Source organism: Oncorhynchus nerka, unplaced genomic scaffold, assembly GCF_034236695.1.
Source record: "Oncorhynchus nerka isolate Pitt River unplaced genomic scaffold, Oner_Uvic_2.0 unplaced_scaffold_1346, whole genome shotgun sequence".
Lineage (NCBI taxonomy): Eukaryota > Metazoa > Chordata > Actinopteri > Salmoniformes > Salmonidae > Oncorhynchus > Oncorhynchus nerka.
Window position 1 is genome coordinate 107,324 of NW_027039999.1, and position 23,219 is coordinate 130,542.

At 44.8% G+C, this 23,219-nt stretch overlaps 1 protein-coding gene across 5 annotated transcripts in view; it reads right to left on the minus strand.

Moving 5' to 3' along the window:
* Positions 1-21,872, minus strand: part of LOC135568893 (NACHT, LRR and PYD domains-containing protein 12-like) — a 97,397-nt gene extending 75,525 nt beyond the window's left edge. The window contains exons 1-9 of one of the 5 annotated variants that reach the window (XM_065015678.1): positions 20,105-20,810; positions 16,521-16,637; positions 16,183-16,267; positions 15,825-16,053; positions 12,260-14,066; positions 11,596-11,769; positions 11,023-11,196; positions 10,528-10,574; positions 9,287-9,995 (exon numbers count right to left, since the gene is read on the minus strand). In XM_065015678.1, coding sequence (XP_064871750.1) covers positions 9,466-9,995; positions 10,528-10,574; positions 11,023-11,196; positions 11,596-11,769; positions 12,260-14,066; positions 15,825-16,053; positions 16,183-16,267; positions 16,521-16,637; positions 20,105-20,172 — 3,231 coding nt within the window. In that variant the 5' untranslated portion in view covers positions 20,173-20,810 and the 3' untranslated portion in view covers positions 9,287-9,465. Of the gene's footprint in view, positions 1-9,286; positions 9,996-10,527; positions 10,575-11,022; positions 11,197-11,595; positions 11,770-12,259; positions 14,067-15,824; positions 16,054-16,182; positions 16,268-16,520; positions 16,638-20,104; positions 20,813-20,958 lie in introns of those variants that run through there. The other 4 variants (XM_065015675.1, XM_065015676.1, XM_065015674.1 and 1 more) reach the window with 4 other exon arrangements.
* Positions 21,873-23,219: the final 1,347 nt, after the last annotated feature.

Genomic DNA, 23,219 nt, shown 5'->3' on the forward strand with positions numbered 1-23,219 from the left:
ATGTGTATCAGTATGTGTATCAGTATGTGTTTAACTATGTATGTGTATCAGTATGTGTATCAGTATGTGTATAACTATGTATGAGTATCAGTATGTGTATCAGTATGTGTAGAACTATGTATGTGTATCAGTATGTGTATCAGTATGTGTAGAACTATGTATGTGTATCAGTATGTGTATCAGTATGTGTAGAACTATGTCTGTGTATCAGTATGTGTAGAACTATGTATGTGTATCAGTATGTGTATCAGTATGTGTAGAACTATGTCTGTGTATCAGTATGTGTAGAACTATGTATGTGTATCAGTATGTGTATCATTTACATTTACATTTAAGTCATTTAGCAGACGCTCTTATCCAGAGCGACTTACAAATTGGTGCATTCACCTTATGACATCCAGTGGAGCAGCCACTTTACAATAGTGCATCTAAATCTTTTAAGGGGGGGTGAGAAGGATTACTTTATCCTATCCTAGGTATTCCTTAAAGAGGTGGGGTTTCAGGTGTCTCCGGAAGGTGGTGATTGACTCCGCTGTCCTGGCGTCGTGAGGGAGTTTGTTCCACCATTGGGGGGCCAGAGCAGCGAACAGTTTTGACTGGGCTGAGCGGGAACTGTACTTCCTCAGTGGTAGGGAGGCGAGCAGGCCAGAGGTGGATGAACGCAGTGCCCTTGTTTGGGTGTAGGGCCTGATCAGAGCCTGGAGGTACTGAGGTGCCGTTCCCCTCACAGCTCCGTAGGCAAGCACCATGGTCTTGTAGCGGATGCGAGCTTCAACTGGAAGCCAGTGGAGAGAGCGGAGGAGCGGGGTGACGTGAGAGAACTTGGGAAGGTTGAACACCAGACGGGCTGCGGCGTTCTGGATGAGTTGTAGGGGTTTAATGGCACAGGCAGGGAGCCCAGCCAACAGCGAGTTGCAGTAATCCAGACGGGAGATGACAAGTGCCTGGATTAGGACCTGCGCCGCTTCCTGTGTGAGGCAGGGTCGTACTCTGCGGATGTTGTAGATCATGAACCTACAGGAACGGGCCACCGCCTTGATGTTAGTTGAGAACGACAGGGTGTTGTCCAGGATCACGCCAAGGTTCTTAGCGCTCTGGGAGGAGGACACGATGGAGTTGTCAACCGTGATGGCGAGATCATGGAACGGGCAGTCCTTCCCGGGAGGAAGAGCAGCTCCGTCTTGCCGAGGTGCAGCTTGAGGTGGTGATCCGTCATCCACACTGATATGTCTGCCAGACATGCAGAGATGCGATTCGCCACCTGGTCATCAGAGGGGGGAAAGGAGAAGATTAATTGTGTGTCGTCTGCATAGCAATGATAGGAGAGACCATGTGAGGTTATGACCGAGCCAAGTGACTTGGTGTATAGCGAGAATAGGAGAGGGCCTAGAACAGAGACCTGGGGACACCAGTGGTGAGAGCGCGTGGTGAGGAGACAGATTCTCGCCACGCCACCTGGTAGGAGCGACCTGTCAGGTAGGACGCAATCCAAGCATGGGCCGCGCCGGAGATGCCCAACTCGGAGAGGGTGGAGAGGAGGATCTGATGGTTCACAGTATCGAAGGCAGCCGATAGGTCTAGAAGGATGAGAGCAGAGGAGAGAGAGTTAGCTTTAGCAGTGCGGAGCGCCTCCTGATACAGAGAAGAGCAGTCTCAGTTGAATGACTAGTCTTGAAACCTGACTGATTTGGATCAAGAAGGTCATTCTGAGAGAGATAGCGGGAGAGCTGGCCAAGGACGGCACTTTCAAGAGTTTTGGAGAGAAAAGAAAGAAGGGATACTGGTCTGTAGTTGTTGACATCGGAGGGATCGAGTGTAGGTTTTTTCAGAAGGGGTGCAACTCTCGCTCTCTTGAAGACGGAAGGGACGTAGCCAGCGGTCAGGGATGAGTTGATGAGTGAGGTGAGGTAAGGGAGAAGGTCACCGGAAATGGTCTGGAGAAGAGAGGAGGGGACAGGGTCAAGCGGGCAGGTTGTTGGGCGGCCGGCCGTCACAAGACGCGAGATTTCATCTGGAGAGAGAGGGGAGAAAGAGGTCAGAGCACAGGGTAGGGCAGTGTGAGCAGAACCAGCGGTGTCGTTTGACTTAGCAAACGAGGATCGGATGTCGTCGACCTTCTTTTCAAAATGGTTGACGAAGTCATCAGCAGAGAGGGAGGAGGGGGGAGGGGGAGGAGGATTCAGGAGGGAGGAGAAGGTTGCAAAGAGCTTCCTAGGGTTAGAGGCAGATGCTTGGAATTTAGAGTGGTAGAAAGTGGCTTTAGCAGCAGCGACAGAAGAGGAAAATGTAGAGAGGAGGGAGTGAAAGGATGTCAGGTCCGCAGGGAGGCGAGTTTTCCTCCATTTCCGCTCGGCTGCCCGGAGCCCTGTTCTGTGAGCTCGCAATGAGTCGTCGAGCCACGGAGCGGGAGGGGAGGACCGAGCCGGCCTGGAGGATAGGGGACATAGAGAGTCAAAGGATGCAGAAAGGGAGGAGAGGAGGGTTGAGGAGGCAGAATCAGGAGATAGGTTGGAGAAGGTTTGAGCAGAGGGAAGAGATGATAGGATGGAAGAGGAGAGAGTAGCGGGGGAGAGAGAGCGAAGGTTGGGACGGCGCGATACCATCCGAGTAGGGGCAGTGTGGGAAGTGTTGGATGAGAGCGAGAGGGAAAGGATACAAGGTAGTGGTCGGAGACTTGGAGGGGAGTTACAATGAGGTTAGTGGAAGAACAGCATCTAGTAAAGATGAGGTCGAGCGTATTGCCTGCCTTGTGAGTAGGGGGGAAGGTGAGAGGGAGAGGTCAAAAGAGGAGAGGAGTGGAAAGAAGGAGGCAGAGAGGAAAGAGTCAAAGGTAGACGTGGGGAGGTTAAAGTCGCCCAGAACTGTGAGAGGTGAGCCGTCCTCAGGAAAGGAGCTTATCAAGGCATCAAGCTCATTGATGAACTCTCCGAGGGAACCTGGAGGGCGATAAATGATAAGGATGTTAAGCTTGAAAGGGCTGGTAACTGTGACAGCATGGAATTCAAAGGAGGCGATAGACAGATGGGTAAGGGGAGAAAGAGAGAATGACCACTTGGGAGAGATGAGGATCCCGGTGCCACCACCCCGCTGACCAGAAGCTCTCGGGGTGTGCGAGAACACGTGGGCGGACGAAGAGAGAGCAGTAGGAGTAGCAGTGTTATCTGTGGTGATCCATGTTTCCGTCAGTGCCAAGAAGTCGAGGGACTGGAGGGAGGCATAGGCTGAGATGAACTCTGCCTTGTTGGCCGCAGATCGGCAGTTCCAGAGGCTACCGGAGACCTGGAACTCCACGTGGGTCGTGCGCGCTGGGACCACCAGATTAGGGTGGCCGCGGCCACGCGGTGTGGAGCGTTTGTATGGTCTGTGCAGAGAGGAGAGAACAGGGATAGACAGACACATAGTTGACAGGCTACAGAAGAGGCTACGCTAATGCAAAGGAGATTGGAATGACAAGTGGACTACACGTCTCGAATGTTCAGAAAGTTGAGCTTACGTAGCAAGAATCTTATTGACTAAAATGATTAAAAATGATACGTGTATCAGTATGTGTAGAACTATGTATGTGTATCAGTATGTGTAGAACTATGTATGTGTATCAGTATGTGTATAACTATGTATGTGTATCAGTATGTGTAGAACTATGTATGTGTATCAGTATGTGGAGAACTATGTATGTGTATCAGTATGTGGAGAACTATGTATGTGTATCAGTATGTGTAGAGCTATGTATGTGTATCAGTATGTGTAGAACTATGTATGTGTATCAGTATGTGTAGAACTATGTATGTGTATCAGTATGTGTATCACTATATATGTGTATCAGTATGTATGTGTATCAGTATGTGTAGAACTATGTATGTGTATCAGTATGTGTAGAGCTATGTATGTGTATCAGTTTGTGTAGAACTATGTATGTGTATCAGTATGTGTAGAACTATGTATGTGTATCAGTATGTGTAGAACTATGTATGTGTATCAGTATGTGTATAACTATGTATGTGTATCAGTATGTGTATAACTATGTATGTGTATCAGTATGTGTTTAACTAGATGTACTGTGTTATCTCACCGGTCTCTATTGTTGCCGTCAACATGTTTACTCATTCTATGACCACACTGAACAAAGTCGGGTAATTTCAAATGCATATATCAATACTAGACACCTTAAAGATGATGAGCTTTGTCCTTTCTGAATGTTAACATACTTTACTAACCTTTAGTTTGGGAGCTTTGATGCAGCCATCCTCTTCTCATGGTGCAACCAGGAAGTAAACAGCTCTGGTCACGTGGCAATTTACACTAAAAATGTGACGATTTACACTAAACATGTGAAACTGCACATCTTCATTGAGACCCTTTTTTTCAATAATTGCTGGAAATGCATTGATACGTCATTCAGTAACATTTATAGAGCCTTATAACTGGAAATACATTGATATGTCATTCAGTAACATTTATAGAGCCTTATAACTGGAAATGCATTGATACGTCATTCAGTAACATTTATAGAGCCTTATAACTGGAAATACATGGATACGTCATTCAGTAACATTTATAGAGCCTTATAACTGGAAATGCATTGACTGACATAACTGACATACTTTTTCTATCAAGTGTTGTAACTGACTAAATCAACATGTCAGAAACTCTACCAAGTGTTGTAACTGACTAAATCAACATGTCAGAAACTCTAGCAAGTGTTGTAACTGACTAAATCAACATGTCAGAAACTCTACCAAGTGTTGTAACTGACTAAATCAACATGTCAGAAACTCTACCAAGTGTTGTAACTGACTAAATCAACATGTCAGAAACTCTACCAAGTGTTCAAACTGACTCAACTCTTTTGGGCCTCCCGAGTGGACCAGTGGTCTAAGGCACAGCATTGCAGTGCTAACTTTGCCACGAGAGATTCAGGGTTTGAGTCCAGGCTCTGTCTCAGCCGGCCGTGACCGGGAGACGCATGGGGCGGCGCACAAATGGCCCAGCGTTGTCCGGGTTACGGGAGGGTTTGGCCAGCTGGGATGTCCGCACTAGCGACTCCTGTGGTCGTGGTCGGCCGGTGTACGGTGTTTCCTCTGACACATTGGTGCGGCTGGCTTCTGGGCATTGTGTCAAGAAGCAGTGCAGCTTGGTTGGGTTGTGTTTCGGAGGACGCACGGCTCTCAACCTTCGCCTCTCCAGAGTCTGTACGGGCGTTGCAGTGATGAGACAAGACTGTAACAACCAATTGGACAATTACCATGAAATTAGAAAAAAAATTACCTCGAACACTGAGAGAAAACAAAAACAATAATAATAAAAAGCTTTAAAAACTATTATGGAGCCTCAACCTCATATCCTGTTTACTGTTGTTATCCACAGCCTGCCAGGCTCAGACATAATATCACCTTTGAAATGCAGATGGAAATATTATAGCCGATTATAATATTAACTGAAGTCTGGACACTGACTGTAGGTCTCACCTCATGAAGCGTATTATAATAGTAACTGAAGTCTGGACACTGACTGTAGGTATCATGTAGCCTATTATAATATTAACTGAAGTCTGGACACTGACTGTAGGTATCATGTAGCCTATTAGCAGAGAGAGCAGACAGCAGAGTGAAATAGAACAGTGAGGGCAGAGAGAGAGCAGAGAGAGAGAGAGCAGAGAACAGAGAGAAGAGAGCAGAGAACAGAGAGCAGAGGGAGAAAGAGAGAGAGAGAGCAGAGCAGAGAGTGCAGAGAACAGAGAAAAGAGAGCAGAGAGAGCGAGAGAGCAGAGAACAGAGAGAAGAGAGCAGAGAGGGCAGAGGGAGAGAGAAAGCAGAGAACAGGGGGAGAGAGAGAGCAGAGAACAGAGAGAAGAGAGCAGAGAGAGCGGAAAGACAGGGAGCATAGAGAGAGAGAGCGAGCAGAGAGCAGGCTGAGAGAGAGAGAGAGAGCAGAGAGCAAAGAGAGAGAGCAAAGAGCGAAGAGAGAGAGCAGAAAGCAAAGAGAGAGAGCAGAGAGCAGAGAGAGAGCAGCGAAAAGAGAGAGCAGCAGAGCAGAGAGCAGAGAGAGCAAAGGGAGAGAGGGAGCAGAGAACAGAGAGAGCGCAGATAAAGCAGAGAGAGAGCAGAGAGCAGAGAGGGCAGAGAGAGCAGAGAAAAGAGAGAGAAAGAGCAGAGAGTGAGCAGAGAAAAGAAAGAACAGCAGAGCAGAGAGAGAGCAGAGAGCAGAGAACAGAGAGAGAGCAGAGAACAGAGAGAGAGCAGGCTGAGAGAGCAGAGCGAGAGCAGAGATTCAGAGAGCAGAGAGCGAGAGAGCAGAGAGAGGACAGAAAGAGCAGAGAGAGCAGAGAGAGCGAGCAGAAAGAGAGCAGAGAAGAGAGAGCAGAGGGAGAGAGCAGAGAGAGGCGAGCACAGAGAGAGAGGGCAGAGCAGAGAACAGAGAGCAAAGCAGAGAGAGCAGAGAACAGAGAGAAAAGAGAGCAGAGAACAGAGGGAGAGAGATTCCAGAGAGAGAGCGAGCAGAGAGCAGGCTGAGAAAGCAAAGTGAGAGAGCAGAGAGAGAGAGAGCAGAGAAAAGAGAGAGCAGCAGAGCAGAGAGCAGAGAGTGAGAGAGAGGGCAAAGAGCAGCAGAGAGAACTCTGTTGCTATAGTGACCCTGCATTACACCACTCTGTTGCTATAGCGACCCTGCATCACAACACTCTGTTGCTATAGTAACCCTGCATTACAACACTCTGTTACTATAGTGACCCTGCATTACAACACTCTGTTGCTATAGTAACCCTGCATTACAACACTCTGTTGCTATAGTAACCCTGCATTACAACACTCTGTTGCTATAGCGACCCTGCATCACACCACTCTGTTGCTATAGCGACCCTGCATCACAACACTCCGTTGCTATAGTAACCCTGCATTACAACACTCTGTTGCTATAGTAACCCTGCATTACAACACTCTGTTGCTATAGTGACCCTGCATTACAACACTCTGTTGCTATAGTGACCCTGCATTACAACACTCTGTTGCTATAGTGATCCTGCATTACAACACTCTGTTGCTATAGTGACCCTGCATCACAACACTATGTTGCTATAGTAACCCTGCATCACAACACTCTGTTGTACTAATTGTACAATTTGTTTAATTCTATTCCACATATTTAATTGTTTTGTATTTCATTTCATATTTGTTTCATGTTTCAACCAGTCGCAGGTTAACATCAACCTGACAGAGGAAACGTAAAATCAATAAACAAACTGTTTTCACAATTAACAAGCTTTTCTTGTTTCAAGTATGTTTTATTATGAAAAGTACAATATATCCTTGTATACTTGTACAACTATGGAGCGTATGTCCAGATATAATTGTATATAATTGTACAATTTGTTATTCAACATAAAAGACAACACATTGGTATTTTAACAGTGTTATTGTAAGAGTTTAAATACATTGGAAGAGAGGTCGTGGGTCAAGGTTCTCACAACTATAGGAAGATGCGCAGTGTGTGTGTGTGTGTGTGTGTGTCCAGTGTGTGTCTGTGTGTGTCCTCTGTGTGTGTGTGTGTGTGTGTGTGTGTGTGTGTGTGTCCAGTGTGTGTGTGTGTGTGTGTGTCCAGTGTGTGTGTCCAGTGTGTGTGTGTGTGTGTGTGTGTCCGTGTCCAACGTGTGTGTGTATGTGTGTGTTTGTGTGTCCAGTGTGTGTCCAGTGTGTGTGTGTGTGTGTGTGTGTGTCCAGTGTGTGTGTCTGTGGCAGTGTGTGTCTGTGTGTGTCCAGTGTGTGTGTGTGTGTGTCCAGTGTGTGTGTGTGTGTGTGTGTGTGTGTGTCAGTGTGTGTGTGTGTCCAGTGTGTAGTGTGTGTGTGTGTGTGTGTGTGTGTGTGTTTGTCCAGTGTGTGTGTGTGTGTGTGTGTGTGTGTGTGTGTATCCAGTGTGTGTGTCAAGTGTGTGTGTGTTCGTGTACAGTGTGTGTGTGTGTGTCCAGTGTGTGTGTCCGTGTGTGTGTGTGTCCAGTGTGTGTGTGTGTGTGTGTGTGTATGTCCAGTGTGTGTGTGTGTGTCCAGTGTGTGTGTGTGTGTGTGTCCAGTGTGTGTGTGTGTGTGTCCAGTGTGTGAGTGTGTGTCCAGTGTGTGTGTGTGTGTGTCCAGTGTGTGTGAGTGTGTGTCCAGTGTGTGTGAGTGTGTGTCCAGTGTGTGTGAGTGTTTGTCCAGTGTGTGTGTGTGTGTGTCCAGTGTGTGTGTGTGTGTGTCCAGTGTGTGAGTGTGTGTCCAGTGTGTGTGTGTGTGTGTCCAGTGTGTGAGTGTGTGTCCAGTGTGTGTGTGTGTGTCCAGTGTGTGTGTGTGTGTGTGTGTCCAGTGTGTGAGTGTGTGTCCAGTGTGTGTGTGTGTGTGTCCAGTGTGTGTGAGTGTGTGTCCAGTGCGTGTGAGTGTATGTCCAGTGTGTGTGAGTGTTTGTCCAGTGTGTGTGTGTGTGTGTGTCCAGTGTGTGTGTGTGTGTGTCCAGTGTGTGTGTGTGTGTCCAGTGTGTGTGTGTGTGTGTCCAGTGTGTGAGTGTGTGTCCAGTGTGTGTGTGTGTGTGTCCAGTGTGTGTGAGTGTGTGTCCAGTGTGTGTGAGTGTGTGTCCAGTGTGTGTGAGTGTTTGTCCAGTGTGTGTGTGTGTGTGTGTGTGTGTGTCCAGTGTGTGTGTGTGTGTCCAGTGTGTGTGTGTGTGTGTCCAGTGTGTGTGTGTGTGTCCAGTGTGTGTGTGTGTCCAGTGTGTGTGTGTGTGTCCAGTGTGTGTGTGTGTGTCCAGTGTGTGTGTGTGTGTCCAGTGTGTGTGTGTGTGTCCAGTGTGTGTGTGTGTGTCCAGTGTGTGTGTGTCCAGTGTGTGTGTGTGTGTCCAGTGTGTGTGTGTCCAGTGTGTGTGTGTGTGTCCAGTGTGTGTGTGTCCAGTGTGTGTGTGTGTGTCCAGTGTGTGTGTGTCCAGTGTGTGTGTGTGTGTCCAGTGTGTGTGTGTCCAGTGTGTGTGTGTGTGTCCAGTGTGTGTGTGTCCAGTGTGTGTGTGTGTGTCCAGTGTGTGTGTGTCCAGTGTGTGTGTGTGTGTCCAGTGTGTGTGTGTCCAGTGTGTGTGTGTGTGTCCAGTGTGTGTGTGTCCAGTGTGTGTGTGTCCAGTGTGTGTGTGTGTCCAGTGTGTGTGTGTCCAGTGTGTGTGTGTGTGTCCAGTGTGTGTGTGTCCAGTGTGTGTGTGTGTCCAGTGTGTGTGTGTGTGTGTGTGTGTGTGTCCAGTGTGTGTGTGTGTCCAGTGTGTGTGTGTCCAGTGTGTGTGTGTGTGTCCAGTGTGTGTGTGTGTCCAGTGTGTGTGTGTCCAGTGTGTGTGTGTGTGTGTGTGTGTGTCCAGTGTGTGTGTGTCCAGTGTGTGTGTGTCCAGTGTGTGTGTGTCCAGTGTGTCCAGTCTGTGTGTGTCCACTGTGTCCAATGTGTGTGTGTGTCCAGTGTGTGTGTGTGTGTGTGTATATCACAATGTCTGTGTGACAATTACTATTATTTCAGGGACACTGAGGAGTGGATAGAGGGGCTCAGTGAATGTGGAGGTGAATGTGTTCAGGTGGGTCAGTGTGTCAGAGGAGGCTCTATAGAAGGACAGAGTGCCGGCTGGCCAGTCCAGATACACTCCTACTCTGTGGGAGCTGGAGGGGGGGACGTCTATGGTAGTGAGATTATTATTGTGCCTGGCAGAGTAACTGTTGTCAGAGCAGATCAGAGTCCAGGACTTGTCAATGTATCCAAGACAACAGTCCTCACCCCCTCCTCTCCTGTTTATTCCTTTATATGTCACTCCTATAACAGCCCCTCCCCTCCACTCTGCCTCCCAGTAACAGCGCCCAGTCAGACCCTCTCTACACAGCACCTGCTGCCAGTCCTCAAATCTCTCTGGGTGATCAGGATACGGCTGCTTCTCTCTCCTCCATGTCACCTTTCTGTTCCCCTCAGACAGAGAGAGGTGTCTGTTTACTGTGTTTGGATCCAGTGTGAGATCACAGACATCTGATGGATGAAACCAGACACAATATTAGAAATCATCATCATTCACATTAGAATGTTAACTCACTTTTCACTAATTCATTTAATGTAGATGTTTCTAGGTATCAAAAGGAGAAGTTAAGGTAACTTGAGACTTGTTGAATGATCATATGTTATACTGTATGGTAATATAAAACACACTTATTTTTATTCACATTAATTACACACACACACACACACACACAGACACACACACACACAGACACACAAACACACACACACACACACACACACACACACACACACACACGACACACAGGACACACACACACAGGACAAACACACACTCTGGACACACACACACACACACACACACACACACACACACACGTCAAAGCAACTCTTTGTAAACTTTGGTGTCCCTGATTTCTGCTTCTGTAGAACTACAGCTGATATTTAATATGACCAAGTCAGTAATGATGTTGGTCTTTGACTTTGACTTAACTTGAATTAAGACTTATTCTTAGTCATATTCTTCACAGCAGTCAACACTCACATTTTCTAAGCCCAGGTTTCATTCTGTTCTCTCCACCATGTTCCACACTGTAGCGGTATGCAGAAAGAACAGACAGTCATTGAGGGATACACCTGAACACACACACACACACAAACACTGGACACACACACACACACAAACACTGGACACACACACACACACTGTCAAGCGTTGGCAAGAATGTTTGTGTGTGTGTGACCAGTGTGTGTGTGTGTGGTTCCAGTATGTGTGTGTGTGTGTCCAGTGTGTGTGTGTGTGTGTGTCCAGTGTGTGTGTGTGTGTGTGTGTGTCCAGTGTTTGTGTGTCCAGTGTGTGTATTTGTGTCCAGTGCGCGTGTGTGTGTATATGTCCAGTGTGTGTTTCACATTGGACACACACACACACACACACGGTCAGCATATAACTTTGTCCAAGTGGTGGTCAGAATGTTTGTCTTAACTAGCCTGATAAGTCAAACATGTCTGATATGAACATTGACATAAACCCTCTACATACTTGAGTTTCTCCAGTCTGCAGTGTGGATCCTCCAGTCCAGCAGAGAGCAGTCTGACTCCTGAGTCTCCTGGGTGATTGTAGCTCAGGTCCAGCTCTCTCAGGTGTGAGGGGTTTGACCTCAGAGCTGAGACCAGAGAAGCACAGCCTTCCTCTGTGACTAGACAGCCTGACAGCCTGCAAAGAGTCAAATCATATTAAATCACACTGCTATTCTTTGGTGGTGAAAATAGTGGCAGTATATTTTTTCAACATATTCAGATATATCAGTGTCCTGAAACCTTCCATATATATTCATAAAATAGTGTATCATCATAAAAAATGACAAATGATCAAAGTATTGCCTGCAGATAGAAACATGTATAGTACAAATATTATAGTAGACTGACCAGACCAGTTTAAAAAGCAGTATCAGTCAGAAGACAGACAGTGAGGAATCAGATTTAGCGAAGCACCACATTTAAAACTGTAAGCTTCACTGTCCAAACACATATGGTGTGGACTATGTGTGTCTGGTAAACACATGTGGATCTGGTGAACAGTTATCACTTGTTGACCAACTACAGGAATACTGACCTCAGAGTCTCCAGTTTACAGTGGGGATTCCCCAGTCCAGCAGAGAGCAGCTTCACTCCTGAATCGTTCAGGTCATTGTTACTCAGGTCCAGCTCTCTCAGGTGTGAGGGGTTTGACTCCAGAGTTGAGACCAGAGAAGCACAGCCTTCCTCTGTGAGTCCACAGAATGACAGCCTGACAAAGAGATCATCATGAGGCGGCAGGGTAGCCTAGTGGTTAGAGCGTTGGACTAGGAACCGGAAGGATGCAAGTTCAAACCCCCGAGCTGACAAGGTACAAATCTGTCGTTCTGCCCCTGAACAGGCAGTTTACCCTTGTTCCTAGGCCATCATTGAAAATAAGAATTTGTTCTTAACTGACTTGTTAGTTAAATAAAGGTAAAAAATAAATAAAAAATAACTTCACAAACACACTGCTAATTTAACACCAGTAGTGTAGAAGGACAATGGCAGATGCATTTGGTTAATTATCCGAAACAACATATAGATTCATCTTCCGTCTCCTAGAATTGTATGGTCATAATGTTATACTAATGTGAAAATCAATGAATTTATTCAATATGTTTTTCAATGTAATATTATATACATATTATAATACATATTTTTCTCTAAACTGAATATTTCTTCCTGATGATTAGTTCTTATATGTCATTTTATTTACTCACAGAACAGCTCTGGAGGCTTTGACCACTGGCAGCAGCCTCAGAAGACCTTCCTCTGATCTGGAGTATTTCTTCAGGTCAAACACATCCAGCTCCTTTTCTGAAGTCAGCAACACAAAGACCAGAGCTGACCACTGTGCAGGTGACAGTTTGGGTTTTGAGAGACTTCCTGAGCTCAGGTATCTTTGGATCTCCTCCACTAGAGAATGGTCATTCAGTTCATTCAGACAGTGGAACAGATTGATGCTCCTCTCTGGAGAGAGATCCTCCCCGATCTTCTCCTTGATGTACTCGACTGTGTCTTCATGGCTCTGTGAGCTGCTTCTTGTCTTTGTCAGTAGACCTCGTAAGTGCTTCTGATTGGACTCCAGTGAGAGGCCCAGAAGGAAGCGGAGGAAAAGGTCCAGGTTTCCCGTCTCACTTTGTAAGGCTTTATCCACAGCACTCTTGTAGAAAGTAACTTCAGTAACTTTAGGCTTCTCTCTGAACAGTGAAGAAAAGACACTGGACTTTGTTTGCAGTTCATCCATTAGATTCTGATTGTTGTTGATGAATGAGAGGAACACATATACAGCAGCCAGAAACTCCTGAATGCTCAGATGAACAAAGCAGTACACCTTGTCCTGGTACAGCACACATTCCTCTTTAAAGAGCTGTGTGCACAGTCCTGAGTACACTGAGGCTTCACTGACATCAATGCCAGCCTCCTTCAGGTCTTCTTCATAGAAAATCAGATTGCCATTCACAAGCTGTTGAAAAGCCAGTTTTCCCAGTGACAGAATGCTCTCTTTATTCCAGTGTGGACCTGTCTCTTCTTTCACAAGATACTTTGCATTCTTCTGTTTGGTATGAAACACCACAAGGTGTGTGTACATCTCAGTCAGAGTCTTGGGCATCTCTTCTCTCTTATGTTTCAGCATGTGTTCAAGGACTGTTGCAGAAATCCAACAGAAGACTGGAATGTGGCACATGATGTGGAGGCTCCTTGATGTCTTTATGTGTGAGATGATTCTGCTGGCCAGGTCCTCATCACTACATCTCTTCCTGAAGTAGTCCTCCTTCTGTGGGTCATTGAACCCTCGTACCTCTGTCACCTGGTCAACACACCCTGAAGGGATCTTATTGGCTGCTGCAGGTCGGGTAGTTATCCAGAGGAGAGCAGAGGGAAGCAGATTTCCCTTGATGAGATTTGTCAGCAGAACATCCACTGAGGTTGACTCTGTGACGTCCCAACAGATCTTGTTCTTCTGGAAGTCTAGGGGCAGTCGGCACTCATCCAGACCGTCAAATATGAACAGAACTTTGTACTTGTTGTAGATGGAGATTCCTGATTGTTTGGTTTCCATTGAGAAGTGATTAAGAAGTTCAATGAAAGTGTGTTTGTCCCCTTTCATCAAATTCAGCTCCCGGAAAGGGAATGAAAATACAAATTGGACATCCTGATTTGCTTTTCCTTCAGCCCAGTCCAGAATGAACTTCTGCACAGAGACTGTTTTTCCAATGCCAGCGACTCCCTTTGTCAGCACAGTTCTGATACGTTTGTCTTGTCCAGTTAAGGGTTTGAAGATGTCGTTACATTTGATTGCAGTCTCTGGTCTTGCTTGTTTCCTGGTTGTTGTCTCAATCTGTCTCAGCTCATGTTCATTATTGACCTCTCCTGTTCCACCCTCTGTGATGTAGAGCTCTGTGTAGATCTTATTGAGAAGTGTTGGGTTTCCTTGTTTAGCGATCCCCTCAAATACACATTGAAACTTCTTCTTTAGATTAGATTTGAGTTCACGTTGGCAAATCACAGCAAGCTCATCTGAATCTAGAAATAACACAGAGGATATTAATATTACGTCTGTTTTAATGTCTACAGTATTGTAGGACTGTTATAAAGTTGTACATTATAATAATTTATTATCTCTTAACTGACTGTATAAATGTGTAAATGTTTTCATAATGCATTACAGACTGGTGTGACTGATTATATTATTATTGGTATTATTGATGGTATTATTAATGTTCTCTCTCTCTAAATGAATCACCACAACACATCCCTGCTGCTACTTGATGAGGTCACTAGGTGTTGTTTTGAGAATATGAAATATACTTATTCATGTTACTGAGGGACTTTAGAGGGTCTACACCAGAAGGTAATGGTTATAGGAGGAAGGTATATAGTGGAAGGTCTACACCAGAAGATAATGGGTATAGGAGGAAGGTATATAGTGGAGGGTCTACACCAGAAGGTAATGGTTATAGGAGGAAGGTAATGGGTATCTGTAGGAGGAAGGTATATAGTGGAGGGTCTACACCAGAAGGTAATGGTTATAGGAGGAAGGTATATAGTGGAAGGTCTACACCAGAAGATAATGGGTATAGGAGGAAGGTATATAGTGGAGGGTCTACACCAGAAGGTAATGGTTATAGGAGGAAGGTAATGGGTATCTGTAGGAGGAAGGTATATAGTGGAGGGTCTACACCAGAAGGTAATGGTTATAGGAGGAAGGTATATAGTGGAGGGTCTACACCAGAAGGTAATGGTTATAGGAGGAAGGTATATAGTGGAGGGTCTACACCAGAAGGTAATGGTTATAGGAGGAAGGTAATGGGTATAGGAGGAAGGTATATAGTGGAGGGTCTACACCAGAAGGTAATGGTTATAGGAGGAAGGTAATGGGTATAGGAGGAAGGTATATAGTGGAGGGTCTACACCAGAAGGTAATGGGTATAGGAGGAAGGTATATAGTGGAGGGTCTACACCAGAAGGTAATGGGTATAGGAGGAAGGTATATAGTGCACTCAGATGCAGTGAGGAAGAACAGATATCACTAAGGTTTGTATAGCAACATAGATACATTGGCTGTTCGGCTGCGGAGGAGGAGACTCAGCCTAGGAGAAAGGGAGGAGGAGACTCAGCCTAGGAGAAAGGGAGGAGGAGACTCAGCCTAGGAGAAAGGGAGGAGGAGACTCAGCCTAGGAGAAAGGGAGGAGGAGACTCAGCCTAGGAGAAAGGGAGGAGGAGACTCAGCCTAGGAGAAAGGGAGGAGGAGACTCAGCCTAGGAGAAAGGGAGGAGGAGACACAGCCTAGGAGAAAGGGAGGAGGAGACAGCCTAGGAGAAAGGGAGGAGGGGACTCAGCCTAGGAGAAAGGGAGGAGGAGACACAGCCTAGGAGAAAGGGAGGAGGAGACAGCCTAGGAGAAAGGGAGGAGGGGACTCAGCCTAGGAGAAAGGGAGGAGGAAACTCAGCCTAGGAGAAAGGGAGGAGACTCAGCCTAGGAGAAAGGGAGGAGGAGACTCAGCCTAGGAGAAAGGGAGGAGGAGACTCAGCCTAGGAGAAAGGGTTAAATATCAGTGCTTGTGTCAGATGTTTTGTTGTCTGAATAACAGCTGTACCGACCCTCTGGGAAGAATTAAACTTGGTTAAAGCTTCTCTAGTGTCTGTGAGTTATTTACTCTGAACAATTACAGTGTGAAGGCTGCTACAATATCATGTAGTTACACAGCTACTTTAGCTGTACTTTAGCTACAGCTTTTAAATGTTATAAAACATCATTCAACATGAGGCAGACAGATCTTACATTTCTCCAGTGTGTCAGCGAGCTCCTTCTGGTTCATTTTCCTCAGGATGTGCAGTGTGATCTTCAGAGCCCCCTCTCTGGCACTGCTCTCCTGCTTCTCATCTTCAGCATCCACCACTTCCTTATCCTGTTTCTGACTCTCAAAGCCTTCTGGGAATTCTGGACTAAGAATCCTCTTGAACATCTTCAGCTCGTTCTTCACAAATGTCATAATTTTATCTTCAAGCATCTGAAATAAATAAAGTAAATAAGTTAAGCAAGAGAATAAATGCTTTCTCATTAACACATTAATGAATGATTGACAGATCAACTTTACTTGAGGTAAACAAAAACAAATGTACATAACAGGACCACATACACTGAATATGGAGGCCAGGTCTGTTTGATGACTCTGGGAAGACTGACCACTGAGAATCTCTGACTCTGATCTCTTCTGTTGGTTTCTGTGGACAAAACATGAGATTACATCTCCTCATCCAGGGAGTACACACACACACACAAACACACACACACACACACACACACACACACGGAGGGAATGTTGTGTGTTTAATTGTTTTAGGACTATGAGAATGGACAAAAGGATTAGCATATGGATTATGAAAACAACAACAATAAATGGGAAAATGGGATAGGAGAAATGACTAGAGAGAGTGTTGTTTAACTCACTGACCAGGACCCATGAGTACTTCTTACCTTTGTTCAGTAGAAAAGTCTCCCTCTCTAAAGGATATAGGAGGATTCATAGACCGGTCACTCTTCATAGACACACAGCTGGGAACAGGGGAGGCTGGTCTCTCCTGCTTGATTGGTCTTCAACACAACAGAGACAAACATTACATCTCTCATCTACTCTGAGCTCAGATGGGGAAACATAAGAGTTTCATTCCAAAACACTATATATCACTTTTCAGAAATGTTAGTAAATTAGCTTTTATTGTTCAAAGCATTTCTGAAAGAGATTGGTGTGTTTTTTCTCTATCTAATCATGGGGTTGTTCACTATCTAATCATGGGGTTGTTCACTATCTAATCATGGGGTTGTTCACTATCTAATCATGGGGTTGTTCACTATCTAATCATGGGGTTGTTCACTATCTAATCATGGGGTTGTTCACTATCTAATCATGACATGGGGTTGTTCACTATCTAATCATGGGGTTGTTCACTATCTAATCATGGGGTTGTTCACTATCTAATCATGGGGTTGTTCACTATCTAATCATGGGGTTGTTCACTATCTAATCATGGGGTTGTTCACTATCTAATCATGGGGTTGTTCACTATCTAATCATGGGATTGTTCACTATCTAATCATGGGATTGTTCACTATCTAATCATGGGGTTGTTCACTATCTAATCATGGGGTTGTTCACTATCTAATCATGGGGTTGTTCACTATCTAATCATGGGGTTGTTCACTATCTAATCATGACATGGGGTTGTCCCCTATCTAATCATGGGGTTGTTCACTAGCTAATCATGGGGTTGTTCACTATCTAATCATGGGATTGTTCACTATCTAATCATGACATGGGGTTGTTCACTATCTAATCATGGGGTTGTTCTCTATCTAATCATGGGGTTGTCCCCTATCTAATCATGGGGTTGTTCACTATCTAATCATGGGGTTGTTCACTATCTAATCATGGGGTTGTTCACTATCTAATCATGGGATTGTTCACTATCTAATCATGGGGTTGTTCACTATCTAATCATGACATGGGGTTGTTCACTATCTAATCATGACATGGGGTTGTTCACTATCTAATCATGACATGGGATTGTTCACTATCTAATCATGGGGTTGTTCACTATCTAATCATGGGGTTGTTCTCTATCTAATCATGGGGTTGTCCCCTATCTAATCATGGGGTTGTTCACTATCTAATCATGGGGTTGTTCACTATCTAATCATGGGGTTGTTCACTATCTAATCATGGGGTTGTTCACTATCTAATCATGGGGTTGTTCACTATCTAATCATGGGATTGTTCACTATCTAATCATGGGGTTGTTCACTATCTAATCATGGGGTTGTTCACTATCTAATCATGGGGTTGTTCACTATCTAATCATGGGGTTGTTCACTATCTAATCATGGGGTTGTTCACTATCTAATCATGGGGTTGTTCACTATCTAATCATGGGGTTGTTCACTATCTAATCATGGGGTTGTTCACTATCTAATCATGGGGTTGTTCACTATCTAATCATGGGGTTGTTCACTATCTAATCATGGGGTTGTTCACTATCTAATCATGGGGTTGTTCACTATCTAATCATGGGGTTGTTCACTATCTAATCATGGGGTTGTTCACTATCTAATCATGGGGTTGTTCACTATCTAATCATGGGGTTGTTCACTATTTAATCATGGGGTTGTTCACTATCTAATCATGGGATTGTTCACTATCTAATCATGGGGTTGTTCACTATCTAATCATGGGGTTGTTCACTATCTAATCATGGGGTTGTTCACTATCTAATCATGGGGTTGTTCACTATCTAATCATGGGGTTGTTCACTATCTAATCATGGGGTTGTTCACTATCTAATCATGGGGTTGTTCACTATCTAATCATGGGGTTGTTCACTATCTAATCATGGGATTGTTCACTATCTAATCATGGGATTGTTCTCTATCTAATCATGGGATTGTTCTCTATCTAATCATGGGGTTGTTCACTAGCTAATCATGGGGTTGTTCACTATCTAATCATGGGATTGTTCACTATCTAATCATGGGGTTGTTCACTATCTAATCATGGGATTGTTCACTATCTAATCATGGGGTTGTTCACTAGCTAATCATGGGGTTGTTCACTATCTAATCATGGGATTGTTCACTATCTAATCATGGGGTTGTTCTCTATCTAATCATGGGGTTGTTCACTATCTAATCATGGGGTTGTTCAATGACAGATATGTATTTGTTTAAAATCACTTGATGTCTTCATTTCAGAGAGACAAATAATCATGTTTTTTTTCCGCAAAATGCTATATATTTGCCTCACTCTCAAATGTTACCGACCGGAATAATGAGGCTATAAGGATTACCAGTACTGAGTCAATGTGCAGGGTACCAGGTAGTTGAGGTAATAATGAGACTATAAGGAGAACCAGTACTGAGTCAATGTGCAGGGTAACAGGTAGTTGAGGTAATAATGAGACTATAAGGAGTACCAGAACTGAGTCAATGTGCAGGGTACCAGGTAGTTGAGGTAATAATGAGACTATAAGGAGTACCAGTACTGAGTCAATGTGCAGGGTACCAGGTAGTTGAGGTAATAATGAGGCTATAAGGAGTACCAGTACTGAGTCAATGTGCAGGGTACCAGGTAGTTGAGGTAATAATGAGACTATAAGGAGTACCAGTACTGAGTCAATGTGCAGGGTACCAGGTAGTTGAGGTAATAATGAGACTATAAGGAGTACCAGTACTGAGTCAATGTGCAGGGTACCAGGTAGTTGAGGTAATAATGAGACTATAAGGAGTACCAGTACTGAGTCAATGTGCAGGGTACCAGGTAGTTGAGGTAATAATGAGACTATAAGGAGAACCAGTACTGAGTCAATGTGCAGGGTACCAGGTAGTTGAGGTAATAATGAGACTATAAGGAGTACCAGTACTGAGTCAATGTGCAGGGTACCAGGTAGTTGAGGTAATAATGAGACTATAAGGAGTACCAGTACTGAGTCAATGTGCAGGGTACCAGGTAGTTGAGGTAATAATGAGACTATAAGGAGTACCAGTCCTGAGTCAATGTGCAGGGTACCAGGTAGTTGAGGTAATAATGAGACTATAAGGAGTACCAGTACTGAGTCAATGTGCAGGGTACCAGGTAGTTGAGGTAATAATGAGACTATAAGGAGTACCAGTACTGAGTCAATGTGCAGGGTACCAGGTAGTTGAGGTAATAATGAGACTATAAGGAGAACCAGTACTGAGTCAATGTGCAGGGTACCAGGTAGTTGAGGTAATAATGAGACTATAAGGAGTACCAGTCCTGAGTCAATGTGCAGGGTACCAGGTAGTTGAGGTAATAATGAGACTATAAGGAGTACCAGTACTGAGTCAATGTGCAGGGTACCAGGTAGTTGAGGTAATAATGAGACTATAAGGAGTACCAGTACTGAGTCAATGAGGGAATGTTGTGTTTGTTTAATATTGTTTTAGGACTATGAAAATGGACAAAAGGATTTGGAAAATGGGAGAGAAGAAATGACTAGAGACAGTGTTGTTTAACTCACTGACCAGGACCCATGAGTTCTTCTTACCTTTGTTCAGTAGAAAAGTCTCCCTCTCTAAAGTGTATAGGTTGATGCATAGACTGGTCACTCTTCATGGACACACAGCTGGGAACAGGGGAGGCTGGTCTCTCCTGCTTGATTGGACTTCAACACAACAGAGACAAACATTATATCTCTCATCTACTCTGAGCTCAGATGGGGAAACATAAGAAGAGTTTCACAAATAGAACTGACTTCCAGACGTTAGTTAACACGCGCGAGCAGTGTGTCATTTTTAATGACGAGATTAATTTATCGACGCGAGCGTTGTAGTCAGTCTGTCAGCCCCGCTAAAAGGCTGGTGTCGTTACTCTGCCTTCTCCGGGGGATGTTGAGGTAAATTTACTAACCGGGAGGGTTTGAATGATGTAATTTATTGGAGGGCTGGAAGACGCACTCTCGAGGTTGTTTACTCACAATATCAGATATTAAATATATTTTTTATAATGAATGTATACTGAGGTTGAAGTTCTGACTAGTGATTATTTACCCGGTGTTCAATACCTGCTATTGAGGCGTCCTGAAAATAATATTCAAAAGTTCGGTCCTTGGACACAGAGGGTTTAAACACTAAAGAAACAACCGGGGAGCCGGTGATGATGTAGTGGTAGCTATGGTAACTAGGATGCTGCTGGTAGAGTAGCTAGCTAGCTTACCGAGCTGTAACGACTAGCTAGGATAACTAGGATGCTGCTGGTAGAGTAGCTAGCTAGCTTACCGAGCTGTACCGAATAGCTAGGATAACTAGGATGCTGCTGGTAGAGTAGCTAGCTAGCTTACCGAGCTGTACCGAATAGCTAGGATAACTAGGATGCTGCTGGTAGAGTAGCTAGCTAGCTTACCGAGCTGTACCGACTAGCTTGGTTAGTTAGCAGGTCGTTCGTCTGTCCCTCGTCTCGATGATGAATCCGGTGAACCACAAAATGAAACGAGGATAGAGAGTGAAAAGGATCTGGCTACACTCATAATGTCCCTCACCGTAAAGAAAAAAGCAAATTGAACAATAAACTTCGGTGTCTCAACACTAAAACAAACTTATTCCCCAAGATCACCTCAGTCCACTCTGCGCGTAACCGGACAATATCCACACCGAACGTGGACGCGGACAGTTCTGTACGGGGACGCGGACAGTTCCAGAACGCGGACATGAGCAGTGCAACACAATAACCTAAACCCAGTCTTTACAGTGGGTTACATTAGTAATATTCATTTTTTATTATTATGTTTAACAAACATTTTTACAAAATTATAACAACATTTTGAGATCAAACATTCAGTTTTTTTATGACAATATGGCCAAAGTGTCTGAGTAGAAAATTGGTCGTATAAGTGCTGAGAATAAAGACATTTTACACTTATGGGTATAAATGACCTAGTTACCTACCCATTGCCTAAATTACCTACCCACCTAGTCAGTAGATATTTAGGACACCTCGTGAGCTGTCCTAAGTAGTTAAGAGTTAACAGCAGGTGTCTTGATAATACTATAGAATCATGCAGTGAGTCAGTGGTTCCTGAGCCACATGTAATTGCATTGCAGTAGTTAAAAATAATGTTTTTATATTTCTATGTGATCAACCCATAAATAATATAGACCTACATGCAACAGTATGTCTTGTGCTTTTGGCGATGAGTTATGTATGATAATTATGCATAACAAGTGATACCATGTATGCATAGCATTTTGTCTTCATTTTGGCAGATTAACTCATGCTTATTTCTGAAGATTAACTCAGGTTGGAGTTGGAGCTGTGACCGAAGGTGGCTGGTTCGAATCCGGGCCGGGCGCTGGAAAAACAGGTGGAATTGATCTGACCACTGGATGGCTGCTGGGTTCACATCCTCAAAACATGAACCTTTTGTTGATCAGAACTCTAGAGGTTCTTCTTCACTGAACCCAAAAATATATATAACTTTTATTGATTTCATATTTTAAGGAAGTGATAGAAGCCTTTTTATAAGGAACCTTGTTTTCTAAACACGTTTTCTTTTGATGATTTAATTATCTACATCATGTTATTTCAAGTTCTCTCTTTGGAGCGCAACATCATATTGTTAAAAATACTCCTAAATTGGGGATGGATATAAATTGGGCAATTGAAGGTATCTGGGGTGTAATATGTGTTCAATGAAAATGAACATTGTAGGCAACATTATTGGCAAGGGACTTGATGCCTACTATGCCAAAGATATTTAGAGTTGTTCAACGGGTGTGAAGAGAGTGTTGATATAACGGTAACAACCATCACAATTGGTTAAAAAATATGCATTCCATTATATTAGGCAATAATTAAGAGTAGGCAAAGTGGTTTTGTCATGTAAAAATCCTATCAAATGTCTTACATTGCAACGAGTACAGTCAGGGTGCCGCGAACCCTGCAGTACCTCCACAGACCCCGGATTGAGAACCCCTGCAGTACCTCCACAGACCCCGGATTGAGAACCCTGCAGTTCCTCCACAGACCCCGGATTGAGAACCCCTGCAGTACCTCCCCAGACCCCGGATTGAGAACCCCTGCAGTTCCTCCACAGACCCCGGATTGAGAACCCCAGTGCATTTTCCCAGAACCCTCCCAGACCCCGGATTGAGAACCCCTGCAGTACCTCCACAGACCCCGGATTGAGAACCCTGCAGTACCTCCACAGACCCCGGATTGAGAACCCTGCAGTACCTCCACAGACCCCGGATTGAGAACCCCTGCAGTACCTCCACAGACCCCGGATTGAGAACCCCTGCAGTACCTCCACAGACCCCGGATTGAGAACCCTGCAGTACCTCCACAGACCCCGGATTGAGAACCCCTGCAGTACCTCCACAGACCCCGGATTGAGAACCCCTGCAGTACCTCCACAGACCCGGATTGAACCCTGCAGAACAGACCCCGGATTGAGAACCCCTGCAGTACCTCCACAGACCCCGGATTGAGAACCCCTGCAGTACCTCCACAGACCCCGGATTAAGAACCCCCTGCAGTACCTCCACAGACCCCGGATTGAGGACTCCTGCAGTACCTCCACAGACCCTTGATTGAGAACCCCTGCAGTACCTCCACAGACCCCGGATTGAGAACCCCTGCAGTACCTCCACAGACCCCCGGATTGA